The sequence below is a fragment of the Thermobia domestica genome, chromosome 13 (genome assembly GCF_964235325.1).
Source record: "Thermobia domestica chromosome 13, izTheDome1.hap1.1, whole genome shotgun sequence".
NCBI lineage: Eukaryota > Metazoa > Arthropoda > Insecta > Zygentoma > Lepismatidae > Thermobia > Thermobia domestica.
The window spans coordinates 35,270,335-35,284,744 of NC_137466.1; the positions used below are offsets into that span (position 1 = coordinate 35,270,335).

General features: G+C 35.0%; 1 protein-coding gene across 2 annotated transcripts in view; it reads left to right on the plus strand.

The window, feature by feature from the left end:
- Positions 1-14,410, plus strand: part of LOC145668092 (angiotensin-converting enzyme-like) — a 326,884-nt gene that overhangs the window by 286,497 nt on the left and 25,977 nt on the right. For both annotated transcript variants that reach the window (XM_081735610.1, XM_081735609.1), the window contains exons 10-12: positions 1,142-1,240; positions 5,778-5,854; positions 9,501-9,667. In XM_081735610.1, coding sequence (XP_081591736.1) covers positions 1,142-1,240; positions 5,778-5,854; positions 9,501-9,667 — 343 coding nt within the window. The remainder of the gene's footprint in view (positions 1-1,141; positions 1,241-5,777; positions 5,855-9,500; positions 9,668-14,410) is intronic.

Sequence of the window (14,410 nt, forward strand, 5' to 3'; positions counted from 1 at the left end):
AGTTTCTGAAGAGGGGTGCACCAATACTTACCACTACATTTGAATTAAATTTGTATATACCTTTTAAATGCCTTTAGGCGTCTATGGTGTGAATAAGGAATATTACTTGCTTGATGAATTGAAAAATGAAATCTTTGAGTTTTACGTCCTACGTTTATGCCGGTTAGGCTAAAGGAGACGGTGATGATGAGTAATGAATGAAATGGTGGAATGAAGAAAGTGGGAGGAAACGGTGTTTGTCCACCACAAAGTTCACTTGGCGGGGGCTGGAATCGAACCCGGAACCCCAAGCACCAGAGGTGAACGCTCTACCACTGAGCCACCGCGGCCCCCGCTTGATGAATTGAATCCTTTTCTTTCAACTTTCAGAAAATCCACTGAAAAAACTATCTTTTGCAAAACTTTACCTTTTAAGCCCAGATGGAAACGTGACGGCAGAAAGTTTCGGAAAGTGTTGCTATTTTCACCGCTAGCTTCTCATTTTAGATGGTGTGTATTTACTATGAAGGGGGATGCACGTGCACCGGTGCACTCCCCCCTAAATCCGGCCCTGATCACAGACGATTATGTGGACCATTTGATACTTACCCTACATATTAGGTTTATTTCGAATAATTATAATAATTGTAAATGGATGTATAAAAAGATTTTTATTATTTGTGCTATTAAACTGAAGTATACTCCAATTTTTACTCTGATTTACTGCCTTATTGTAAATAAATTAGCTATGCACTGTACATAGACAGTGGGTTACCTACAACTTATACATTTTATCAAAATTTCTGAAGCATCTTAGGTCGTATTACGATATATCCCAATTGAATAACTGTTAAATATAACTTTGATTCATTTCTTGTGTCACTCGAAGATCTTTACTTTAATGATATTTATTTTGTTATTCCCAAACCTTTACTTCAATTTTGAAAATAATGTTTAGCCTCGTGACATAATAATACTAATAATAATAATAATAACAATAACAATAACAATAATAATAATAATAATAATAATAATAATAATAATAATAATAATAATTTACACACAAAAACAAAATCTTTTTATATTGTTTATATGGACGTATTTACTATTGAAGTTATACACTATGTGGCATTATAGACAAGTATAATCTGTTTCATTTTAGGTTTCCATGAAGCAGTGGGTGATGTACTGGGTCTCTCTGTAATAACTCCAAGACATCTACAAAAAATTGGTCTCCTGAACAATGTTACAGATGATTATGGTAAGTGTGAAGCAAGACACCAATCAGTGTTATTACATTGATAAACATATAGTATTTTGGGTAAATGTTTAGCAAAAGGAGTCCAGAAGTTGGTTTTAAAAAATACGGGAGAAATGGAAGATGCAAGCACTTAGACTTAACATAATGTAACTAAATCTAACCTAACCTAAACTAACCTATATTAATAGAAATAAGCGAGATTCTATTATTTATTCGAAAGTTATGCTGGACCCCTACACTAACATAATCTAACATACACTAACCGAACCTAACCCAACCTTAACTAACCTAATGTGAACAGAAACTGCCGAAATTGTAATATTTTTTTTTAGAAAAACATAGCCAGACCCCTTCTGCTAAACATTGAGCGTATTTTGGGTCAATTAATAAATAAAAGAATTTGTTTATTTGTTGTAGAACTAAAGTGAGAATTGATCCTCTCGGATACCAATAAGTTTCAAAATTGAATTTTCTTCAAAAGTGAAATTTGAAGATGAATATCTCATGAATAATTTGCATTTCTGTTGTGTTGGCAACCAAAACCATAATTAAAAAGTTTATCATTTAACAATTTACACTAAACCGTTTGCCACACAAACAGGTATCCATTTGTAGATGTCAATTATGGCATTAGTCCATTTTTTTTATTTTATGTTCTTGGACATGAGTCACTTGACATTCAAACGGTCCAATTAACGGAATATTATAAAATACGAGAAAAAGTTCTGAATAATACGGGATGAAAACATAAAATAGATAGGCCACAGTCTGAAAGGCTTCTAAAATAAAGCAATATAGGGTGCATTAGTGAGCATTTCACAATATTGAAATTAATTAAAACGAGCATCGAGTTTCTACCACTTTATTGAATATGCACTATGTGTCGCTGTATTCTATGTGTGCTACATCCATAAACATCCGATTTTAAGTAATTTAGCATTTACTTATTTTAGGCTTCGCAACTAGCCCTCTGCTACTTAAAATGGAACATGAATGGATACAGTTAGTATAGATGAAGAGCTTGAACTTAACATGACTAATAAATACTTTTCACTATAGGATCTTCGGACTATGAAGTTTTAAAAGCCTTAATTCCTTATATTAACATTTGAAAATTTCACAAGCAAATCGATTATAATTGTAGATTATAGTATAAAGGTAACCTATAAAGTTCTATCGCTGTTTCATCCACCACCTTTGAACATCGATATGTCACCTGAGATGTACATGGAAGATCAAAAATAGTCCCCATCAGCATCGACGATCTTCTGCCAACATTGTGAAGGACCATGGATTCCATCGCGGTAGAAGTTGGTGGGCCGTGAAGCGAGGGTATGATGTGCATTTTGCACCTCCACTATGGATTAGAAAATTTGAATTGGCGTCCTCTAAGGTGATTGTCCAAGGAATGGAACAGGTGATAATCGGACCGAGGAGTATGGCGGATGTGTTTCCCACCCAAGGCGTAGAATGGTGTCCCAGTCACCCTAGTCACGTGCGACTTAACGTTGTCCTGTAATAGAAGGACTCCTTTGCGATTCAGAAGCGCTGGCTCCAGAGTTTTCAGTTTTCTTGAACACGGCTCAATTGCTGACAGTGCATAGTTGCATTGATGCTCTGAGCAGCTGGTAGCAGTTCCCGACGCAGGATGCCGCGAGCAGTCCACCAAAGACACAGGAAGACCTTCTTCTGATGCAGTGCTCGTTTCGGCTGTTTTGGAGCCGGTTCTTGGGATGCTAACCAATGATCACGGCGCCGTGGAGGATTGTACAGAACCTAGTTCTCATCACATGTTAACACCCTGTCCACAAATGGCTCCTTCCTCAGAGAGAGAGCAAAGAAACACAGGTATCTGCTTGCGTTGACTTCTGGCCCAAGTCAAATCATGTGGGACCCACGACCCAACTTGTAGTGTTTCCCAAGATGATGGAGGTGCTGCCGACTTTCTCCATTTACACTAAATTGTAGTTCCAGTTCTTCACATGTCTCGTCACTGTTGGCTTCAATTGCTATCTGAAGATCTTTATTTTGTATATGTGTGGGTCTTTCAGCGCATGGTGCGTCTTCAAGTATTTCGTCACGGTCCTTAAACTTGTGAAACCACAGCTGTACTGTCCGCGTAGTCACGACACCCTCACCAAAGGCTGGCATATTTTCCGGCCCGCTGCAGCGGAATTTGACTCCAATTTGAATTCGTACAGCATACACTCCTTTATGACGCTCTGTGGAGGTTCTATGTTCACTCTGTCCTTACGCAAGTTCATGGTGTGACTGAACTGCCACAACCAGATAGTATGTTTAATATACTCACACAAACAACTGATCTTCGCCTTATTTCCATCCGCATTCAACTCACGGTATGAGCGTCAATTGAACACAGATATCCACAAAAAGGAACAGAACTTTCTTGGTTACCTTTTTAAGAATTCAACCCAAGTTAATGAAACAAAATTAGGAAAATGATTGTGTAAAGTAAGCTGAGCCGCTGAGCTCCCTTATCTTCAGAAAACGGAACACGTTTCCGGTGTTTCGTCTTTCGAACTGCTTGATGGACCTTGACCAAAATTGGCACGACTCGGGAAGATGTATATACATATTTAAACAAGTAGGAGTGTCACGTGCACCTCACTTAAAGGACTTTGGTTTGCATAGGGAGATATTTTATCAATTCATATTAAAACCGGAAGAGGTAGTAGATTTTTACCACTTCTGTTAATAGTAAAGAGAATAGAGTGGAGCTGGAACATGTTTTGAGACGTTTAATTGATCGCAGAAAACCGCTTCTAGTTATTTATTTTTATAGTGATCAACGTTAAAACCGGAAGTGGTTAATTTGTGCTAATTCCGGTTTGAATAGAGATTTAAGAGAAGATGGTGCCTATTCTTAGAACGTTAAATCGCTTGGAAAAACAGGTTTTACTTATCTTTTATCGTTTTTATATCTATGTCTATCAATATTGACTCTGTAAGTTATATTGATTTTCTATCACTTCTGGTTTGGTTTTGTCGGGATGTTTAATCGATTGCAGAAAACCACTTTTCGCTATCTATTACCGTTTTTGCTCCATAATGGTCAACGTTAAAACGGGAAATGGTTGTTTTCCACCACTTTGGTTCGAACATCATCTCCATCAACGTACTCAATTCCTAACTGTTGAGCCTCTATATTCTGCTCATAAGTCTTGAGATTTTGTGTCTCCCGCACGGACACACGGATAGACAGACTAAAGAAGTTTCTGGTAAACCAAAGTCATTAAATGTACGACCTGGACCCCATTGAATCACGAAGGAATAATCATGGAGGGAAGAAATAATACTTTTCTCATAAAATTTAATGAAGGTGTGCTACTAAACATTTACAAGAATTTATGCATGTACGTTTGGGAGTGTTGTATAACCTGAAGATCTCAGAGGAAAATCTTCTTAGTGACCCAGCAGAAAGGGCAAATAGGTAGAATAAGCGATAGGTGCAGGACAGCCGCTATTTGCTGACATTGTCACTTAAAAGTATCATAGGAAAATATAGTGTTGGTGTGTACATATTTTCCTTCGGTGTGTAGTATGTCTTATGGATTCTTCAAAATGTGATATTAAGATAATAGCAGATAATAATTTCTTAAAGTGCATTGAAGTTATAACAAGTCGTTGAGCAACAGGAGAAAAACTATAGCTATTTTCCTCTATAGATTACCTACTAATAATATATTTTAAAGAGAATTCAGCCCACAGAATTGTTGGTAATTCCATTGAGTTTACGTTACGTATTTCAGTACTCATAGTCTGGGATACCCCTAAGGGATCCAGAAAAGTGCTGTGGAGAGGGGGAATTGTCCCCTGGATGATTAATGTAGGGTTCAAATTCGGAGTTTTACATCACATGAGAATGAAGTAGCGCAAGGTAACCTTTCGGGATAGTCATCCCCCTCGCCCTTCCCGTGGATCCGCCAGTGTGGGATACTCGAATGTTTTTAGACTCCGATGATTCAAAAAAAATGAAATGAAATCTTTGAGTTTTACGTCCCACGGTTATGCCGGTTAGGCTAAAGGAGACGGTGATGATGAATAATGAATGAAATGGTGGAATGAAGAAAGTGGGAGAACCCCGAGAAAACCCACGCACACGGTGTTTGTCCACCACAAAGTTCACTTGGCGAGGGCTGGGATCGAACCCGGGACCCCAAGCACCAGAGGTGAACGCTCTACCACTGAGCCACCGCGGCCCCTTCCGATCATTCAAGTCTGTGATGTATGAGGACCATAAGTACCGCATTCTCTCAATATTTGAAGATTCTTACTTGAAATAAGAATAGGTGAAATTTCACATTTGAAAATTAAAATAATAATAAGATTGTTTTTATCTTGTTACTAAGAACTCATATTTTGTACTTTCTGTGCTGATTTTAGATAAGACTATTTTTGTTTAAAGAAATCAAGATAACAAACACTTCTTAGTGCTCTGGCGCTTTTTTTAAATCAATTTTTGCTTGTAGTGCTTATAAGACGAATAACTTCTTTTTTGTTTTTCTTTGTTTTACAGAATCAAATATTAACTTTTTAATGTCTATGGCACTGGACAAGATCGCATTTCTACCGTTTGGATACATAGTCGATAAGGTAAGTCTTGTACTGTAATCATCATTATATCTTTTCATCTACAACTCAACATTCGATGTAGCTGTTACTCGACTGAAATATTTTTTTTTGATTTAAAACTAATATACATGTTAAAATAGCATAGTTGTATCGTAAATTTTGTAAGTTAAAATGAGGATTTGTTAAATTATGGTTTTCTCTTATGAAATGAAAGTGGTTATAAAGAGCCATATAAGTACTTCACTTGTCTTTTCTAATCTGTATTATGTATTTCATCAGGTTTTATTGTGTAAACATTTTAAAGCAACTAGATTCTAGGAAGAATTTTGTATAAGTAACAATTAGCCTGGTGCAATTATCCCTATCTCCAGCCGAAATTGAGAAAAAAATATTAGCAAAATAAAAGTATTTGAAATGGGAATTTTATATTTAGCATCAGGCTTTCTTTCAGAAAATTTTGTCTATGGGGAGCATGCGAAAGAGATGCACTGGGACATTATTTTGGTATATCGACAAAATTAGTGTAATTTCTCTTAGTTCTTAGGAACGGAGTGCAATAGCCAACTACAAGGGAGGAGTCTCGAATTTTGTAGTTGGAAGAATCACTGATTAAAGTGGACCGTTGATTACATCATCGAAATTCCCAACTTCTCTCAGTCTAGCATTTTATGTTATCTGTGGCTTTCATCATTTACCTGATCATTTGCCGCATTAATTTATTCATTTCGTAGAAGCATTTTCTTTTTTAAAATGAGATTATAATTTTTGGAGTTCTCAGTAGAAGACATTGCAGAATTTATTCTGTCATCTTTATAGCTTTCATATTCAATTTAACACTATTTTTTCTTTCTTACGGGGAGTATAAACATAATTTTTCGAAACCAACTTTAGCGTCTGATGTAAAATATTGCACCTTAAAGATATCCCACCATTTTCATAGTACCTATAATGACTTTACGCTTAACTTGATTTTACTGACATTTATTGATTTAATACATTGGAAATTGGTAATAATGTGCATATTCCGTATAATAATTTTGTTAACTTTTAACACATTTAGAAGATCACTTATGAGTATCACTCAAAGAATAAGGGACCCAAATTTGATCCCTATGGAACTCCAAACAGTTGAGAATATTCAGTCGATTTCACATGTTGCATACAATGTACTAGTTTTGATAATCGAAAATGATTCAGAAAACGCTAATAAATTTGCTGATCGACTAATGAAGCATCGACGTGTGTTATTGTACACTACTTTACCTTTTTAGACGTAAGATATAAGAGCTGAAATAAGATTAGGAGCAGAAAGAATTCGATAATCATTTGGAAATACCATAGACCATTAGATAAAAGTGAAATGAATATGTTTCTGTAATTATAAAATCTGTTAGGACCGATATTCCACTCTCATCTTTCATAATAAGTTTAATCAATTTTACGTTAAAATTACCTATTATATTACAAAACAATTATTTATAACAGAACTCAGTTATACCTGTGACTAGGATCTAGGTCTGTACCTTAGAATATAAAATCTCATTCTTCTTTTCGGAACTTGTGGGTTTTAAAATTTCAAAGTTGCAGTACTCAGGTCTAGTCGACTATGTCACTGAGTTTGTTATCATATAATTATATAGAAATTGTTTTAACTATTAAATAATCATTAAATACAGCATATACTGTAACCAAAATGTCACAAACATTGCCGAATTTCCTGTTATAAATTAATATTTTAAATTATAAAATTGTTTAAAGTAGGGTTCACAGACGTCCTGTATATACAGGATTGTCCTGTATCTTCCATTATATTTTCCTGTCCTGTATGAACGTTATATAGGACGCACATTTGTCCTCTATTTGCATATTAGTAGCCTACCAGCAGCATACTTCCTTTCTTTTGTTGCAAGACAAGCAGTTGCTGAGAAATCTCAAAGCAGCACATAAGTATACGCTGCTGAAGTCGTCTGCTGTGAATTTTACTGGGCGCAGCCATATTGGTTACAAACAATCTGTTGCTAAGGTGGTTGCTAAGGCAGTTTCAAGGGTGTTGTATGTGGCAGCTGCGAGTCTTGTGAAAGACGAACTTAAATTATGAAAAACAGGCTACATGTTCACGAATAGCAGTGAATATATTTACTTTATACGTATAGGAAGGCTATAGTTATCATAATATGAAATAAAATTACTCTACATTTTAATTTCTTCAATCGCCAATAACTTGCTGGACAACAAGTGAGTGAGAATCCCAAGCATGTACATGAGCGTCCCTTAATAACAATTTTAGATTGAGTTAAATTAAAATTATTGAAAATTGTTATGCTATATACTTCTGTCATATTGTTTGTTTAGCTTCAATGAAAATGTTTAATATGGAAGAAACTTGTTTATAAAATTAGTGATCAGATATTCGGAACAAAGGAGTACAGCGCTAGAATAACCAATGCATTTTAAAGCATACAATTACGAATGCATAATCTCAGAAACTTAACATCTTCGCGGAAATAATTTCCTAATTTATTCTTCATTCTTTTGTTAGCGGGTGTCCATTCTTTGCTTGGCATTGGTAAAGTTGAAATGCGTCACCAGAAATAATTAAATAATTTAAAAGGTATAACTCCCCAACTATCCTATATAATGTCCTAATGTTATCTGAATTATTTTCTTTGCGTCTACCACAAACGACGTATATTTTTGTAGTATGCCTTTAAACGTGTGATTCAATTATCAGTTTATTAAGAAACGATTTTTCACTGTTCTGAGTATTAATATATATTAAACAGCAAATTTAGCCTAAAAATGACACAAACAAACAAGCAAAAAAGATAGAGCAAGGGAGCTTTGGTTAAAATTTGTGTATTTTAATTTCTTTTTGGCAGATCATGCAAGGAGAGAAAGTGTTTTTCAAAACGATTCAGATATATCTGTTCGCCCAATAAGTAATTAATCATTATATCGTTTGTTGTACAATGTGGCTTTGTTTTTGTTTCTCTTTAATATGTTATATAGTACAATATTTCTAATTTCATTCTTGGGAAAACAAAAAGCATTGCATGTACCTCTTAAACTGTTATGGTTTTATCCGAAAACGAAACAAATCATTTTCATAGGCGAGTACCATGTAAACTTCTTCATATAACCCGCTCAAAGCTGGTTTGTTTGTAACCAGCTAGCTGAACAGGAAGCGGAAATAACGTTTACTTCACCAGCGTATACTAATGAAGACCGTTGTTAAATGTCAATTAATAGTAGAAATGGTTTATGAAGTTGATTAGGTAGCTATTAATCAAAATTGTTAAAGTAATTCTGTTAGAAAAATTAGATCGTCCAGATTGAGGGCGATCAGAAAAATACCCCGGGGCTAACTTCATACCGGAGAATTTCCCCAGGGCCATTCCCTGAGATCATCACTACTCCACGAACATGATCCGTTATTCACCACAAACTCACATGCAAACCACTCACTCTAACCAGGGTCTCTTGCATCAAAGGTTAAAGGCCATATGAATTCAGTGTTAATTTTAGTTATAATTGTTCATAAACTGCGAGGTATGATCCGGATATCATTTGTTTAATAATTTGGGACATTTTATTATCGAACTTTAGTTATTATATGTACAAGACCTGTATTCTATTATTCAGGTGTCTCTTCCTTTTGTTATTTCAGTGGCGATGGAATGTATTCAGTGGACTGTGGAGTCCCGAGGAGATGAATGGTCGTTGGTGGGAACTACGATTAAAATATCAGGGCATCATTCCTCCTATCAAAAGGACGGAAGAAGACTTTGATCCGGGAGCTAAATATCACATCCCTTCTAATACACCTTACATCAGGTAATAATTATAAATAATATTCTGACTTAACTCTTTAACAAGTAAAATTCATCTTTGAACTCCAAAGGTTCAAGATACTATCGTATTACACCTCATTCTCTGACATATTTATCATCTTTAAATTTAAATGTACATACAAAATTAGAGAGGATAGTTAAATTATAAAATAAAAATATAATAATACGAGAATATTTTTCATAAGAAAAGATAGAAACAAGGTTAAGATTACTCAATGAAAATTGGCTAAATCCAAGTTTCTTATATTAAGATTTTGTACGTATTAAGATTTTGTACTTTATCCTTTCTAAACAAAATTGAAGTTCGAGATTTCCTATACTAATATAGTTTAACATGCGCAGTATGATCCAAGAATAAAACGACTTCGGAATTCCAGATGTTGTATCTTCTGGTCCTGGGCAGTATAACTCGTCACACATTAATTCCAATATTTGTTTTCCATAAGATAAAGGCTCACACAAGCAGATGCTTATGTGTGAACCAATTTCTTTAAATAAGCTGATTAATACATTAATTTATGCTGGTCGTTACTTCTGTAATATTTCTTCTGTTTGTTCATTTATCATACTTTCTACGCATTGTGAAGTTAAACGTTTCTAAATTTTCATATTGCACTCGTCTTTTATCTCTATCTGTAATTTATTATAGATTTTTGTTGCTATATAATGAATGAATCTGATATTGTGTTATAGAACTACTTATTCTTATTGTAAATAGATACTTTTGTATTACACTTGTATTTTCATATAGGTGCAGTCAAATGAAAGGTCCATTTCCATGTACAGACTTTATTATTAGATAGAGCTATATATAATGGCCATTGCTGTTGAGGCACTTATCCCATCTTGACACGAGAATATGAATGGCCTGGAAGAACTCCTTGGATTGAGTATGGAACCAACTGTGTCACAGCTTGCTGCACCTCTTCATCCAATCCATAGTAGTACCCCCGGAAGTGTTTCTTGAGTGGCTCAAAAACGTAGAAATCACAGGGAATCAAGTTAGGACTATACACGGGGTGGTCTAGCACTTCCCACTTCCACGACGCCATAAGATCCTGTGTTTGTTTGGTAACATGAGGCCGGGCGTTGTCGTGCAATAAAATGATGCCCTTTGTGAGGTTACCCCGGCGTTTATTCTTGATTACAAGCCGCAGCCGACGGAGAATGTCGCAGTATTTGTTGGAGTTTATTGTTTCTTTTTTTGGGAGCAACTCCACTAACAGAGTTCCTGCTCGTCGAAGAACACAGTCACCATGACCTTAGCAGCTTATGTTGTGGAACGGATTTGCTTTAGTTTAGGCGACTGCAAGTTTCCACTCATGTTTGGATTCCGGCTGAAAAAGTGGGTATTTGGATTAATCTCCGGCAATGATCTTTCCAAGGAAATCGTCGCCCTCGTTCTGATATCGCGTGAAATGGTTCAGTGATATTCCAATTCTGTTGTGTTGCTCTTCCTCGGACAAACACTTGGGGACTCATTGAGCACAAACTGAGGATAACCGAGTCTATTGCACAAATGTCATGTACACTGCCATTGGACACCTGTAGTTGAGCAGTAATGACACCCAAGGAGACTCATCTGTTAATTTGAATGCAATTGTCAATACCAGCAACTTCCTCATCAGGAATGCGATTCGTCACCTTCCCGGGTCGCGCATCATCCGTCAGTGTCTCCCTGCCAGCACGAAAATGCCGACACCACTTTCTCAGTGTTTTGTCTGAAATACACTTCGCACCATACACACACTGCATTCCTGTGTATGTCTGCTGGGTGGACACCTTCCGTACAAAGAAAACATATCACACCCCGCTGTTCTTCCTTAGTAACATTGGTCACAGGCACCTTCATCGGTGTGTCACACGGTGCCACGTCTTATCTGGGGGAGAGAAAGGAACATTAATAAGTAACCAACCTCTGCTAACGTGACAAACTATGCCTGTGCGCAACAAAGGTACGATTTATTTTGGCTTACACATATATGGATATAAACAGCAAACAGGACTAACATCTTCCTCAACACTTGTCCGGATGTTTGCAACTGACCTTTCCATTTGACAGAACCTTAGGGGAGACCGGGAATGGTTGACACACTTTTTCATTTGTCGGATATAACTGGTGAGGTAAATTTTCTAGAGAAGAAAAGGAAGTATTGGCAAACTCGTTATACTTTCTCCTACTAGTTAAAACAATGTGGAGTATTATCTGTCTTATATTATGGGAGCTAGCGTGTGAAAATAACATTAAGTGAAATGTGTCGACTAGCCCCGAGTCTGGGTTGGTTGATACACTGTATGGAGTAAGTGGACACACTTTTATATTGAAATATTTTGCACCTATTTCTTTCATATTCAGTGTATTTTCAAAGTATACATTCTAGTTAATAAGTACGAAAATGACTACTATGACTATTATTTTAAACAACTGAATACAAATAATGCAAATGGAGTGTTAGCAGTGGTGCTATTCTATTTTTTTAACAACCGGTTCTTCCTCTCTCTCTTTCTATTATATATATATATATATATATATATATATATATATATATATATATATACAGGGGCGGATCCAGGATATGATCAAGGGAGGGGCTAAACCATATTTTGCCGTTTTATCCAGTGTAAAGCAGGATTGAAGCCCATTTTATCCAGTATATACCTGAGCGTCAAGGGGGGCTATAGCCCCTATAGCCCTCCCCTTGAATCCGCCACTGTATATATATATATATATATATATATATATATATCTGAGAGACACAGTAGACGAATAGCTATAATTTTCTTGTGACATGTAGCGTCAGTATTCAAATGATGTGGCGAAATTATGTTGCACTTCGAATAACTTGGAAACGAATTATCCAAGATAGATGGTTGTCAAAAAGTATTTAAAAGAACTTCATCCAGCAATGGATCGACAATTGTTAATAATGGTATGTATGTGTTTCAAATATCAATAATACTCACTACCTCACTCATATGATCCCAGTTCTCATTCTTGATATCTGAGCATTTGAGATTAAGGAATAAACGTCTATACCTTCTTCTGAGAGATCGTACGTTTAACCTTGTAGCTGTAAGAATTTCTAAGAAAAAAGACACTTAAAATAAAATTTACCGTTTACTCCTCCCTCCATTAACCTTCTCGTATGCACAGAGCAAAGTAATGTTCTTCAAATAGGTCAATTGTCTTTAGCTGTGAAAAATTTGTATTCTACATGCTCTGCCTTCTAGCTGAAATTTGCAATGCACACACTTTATTTATTTATTTATTTATTTATTTATTTATTTATTTATTGTCTTCAACAGAGAATATATTCTCCAATTACAGAAGACCTGTACAATATATTTTACAAGTTTGCTATTGTAATAGATTTAAAAGAAAAAGAATAAAAAAGTAATAAGAATATAGATAAATATATAGAATTAATATCTAACAAACTATTTAAAACTGAAATAGCTACAGTAGCAAAAATACATGAAATTAATACGCTTATACATAAACATATAAATATGCTTTTAGGAATTCATAAAACATTTTGTCGCAACAATTCACAATAGGTTCGAAATGACATATTGAAATCTAAATACGGCAATTTCTGTGATGTAATATATGTTTTGCACATTCGGATCAATGGTGAACTGCCGTAATGCTCCGTTCTAGGTATATCATATAATAATAAGCACCTCTGTCGAGTATTAGCCATTTTTGTGTTAAATTTTAATAGTTCCAGAAACGAACTGTTATCGTATATACCTTTAACCAGTTTGTATAAAAATATTTGTTCATTTAGTTTTTGTCTATTAGATAATTTAGTATACTCAAATTCATTTAGCAAATGCTGGTATGATATTCTATATCTTGTAGCTGAGATGTGGTATTTCTGGAAATACAAATAACGTAGAAAACGTTTCTGAACTGCTTCTATTTTATTGGAATGGGAGAATGTAGAAGTTTTCCATATTAAGGATCCGTATTCCAACTTACTTCTTACTAGACTATTAAATAAAACTTTACTAGAATCAATAGTTCTAAAGTTTGCAGCGTTTCTGGTAATAAAACCTAATTGTTTGTATGCACATTTTACTATATAATCCAAGTGATTGTTAAACGTAAGTTTTGTATCAAATATTACACCCAAGTCCTTAATATAATTTACCCTCTGAACTAACTGTTTATTAATTGTATATTGAACTTCCGGGCTGTGCTTAATACTAAACATAATATAATTACATTTCTTAACATTAAATTGAAGTCTATTTCTTACTGACCAGTTATACAATTCATCAATGTCTTGTTGTAGATATAGGCTATCTCTTTGATTATTTACTTCGATAAATAATTTAATGTCATCTGCGTATATTAGGCAGTTGGCATATTTTACAGTAGGGCTATTAAATATATCATTAATATACAATATAAAAAGAAGAGGTCCAAGGTTGGATCCTTGAGGTACTCCAGTATTACATCTATATTCTACGGACTTAAATTGTTTGTACATCACATATTGCACTCGATCCGTAAGGTATGATCGAAAGAGTTTTATATATTGTGAACATAATCCAAATTTATCAAGTTTATTCATTAGTATTGTATGATCAATCTTGTCAAATGCTTTGGAAAAGTCAAAATAGACTGAGTGGACAGATGAACGCCTATGGAAAATAGTATATATGTATTGAACGTAATTAATTAAATTTGTCATTGTAGATCTGCCAGGGTAAAACC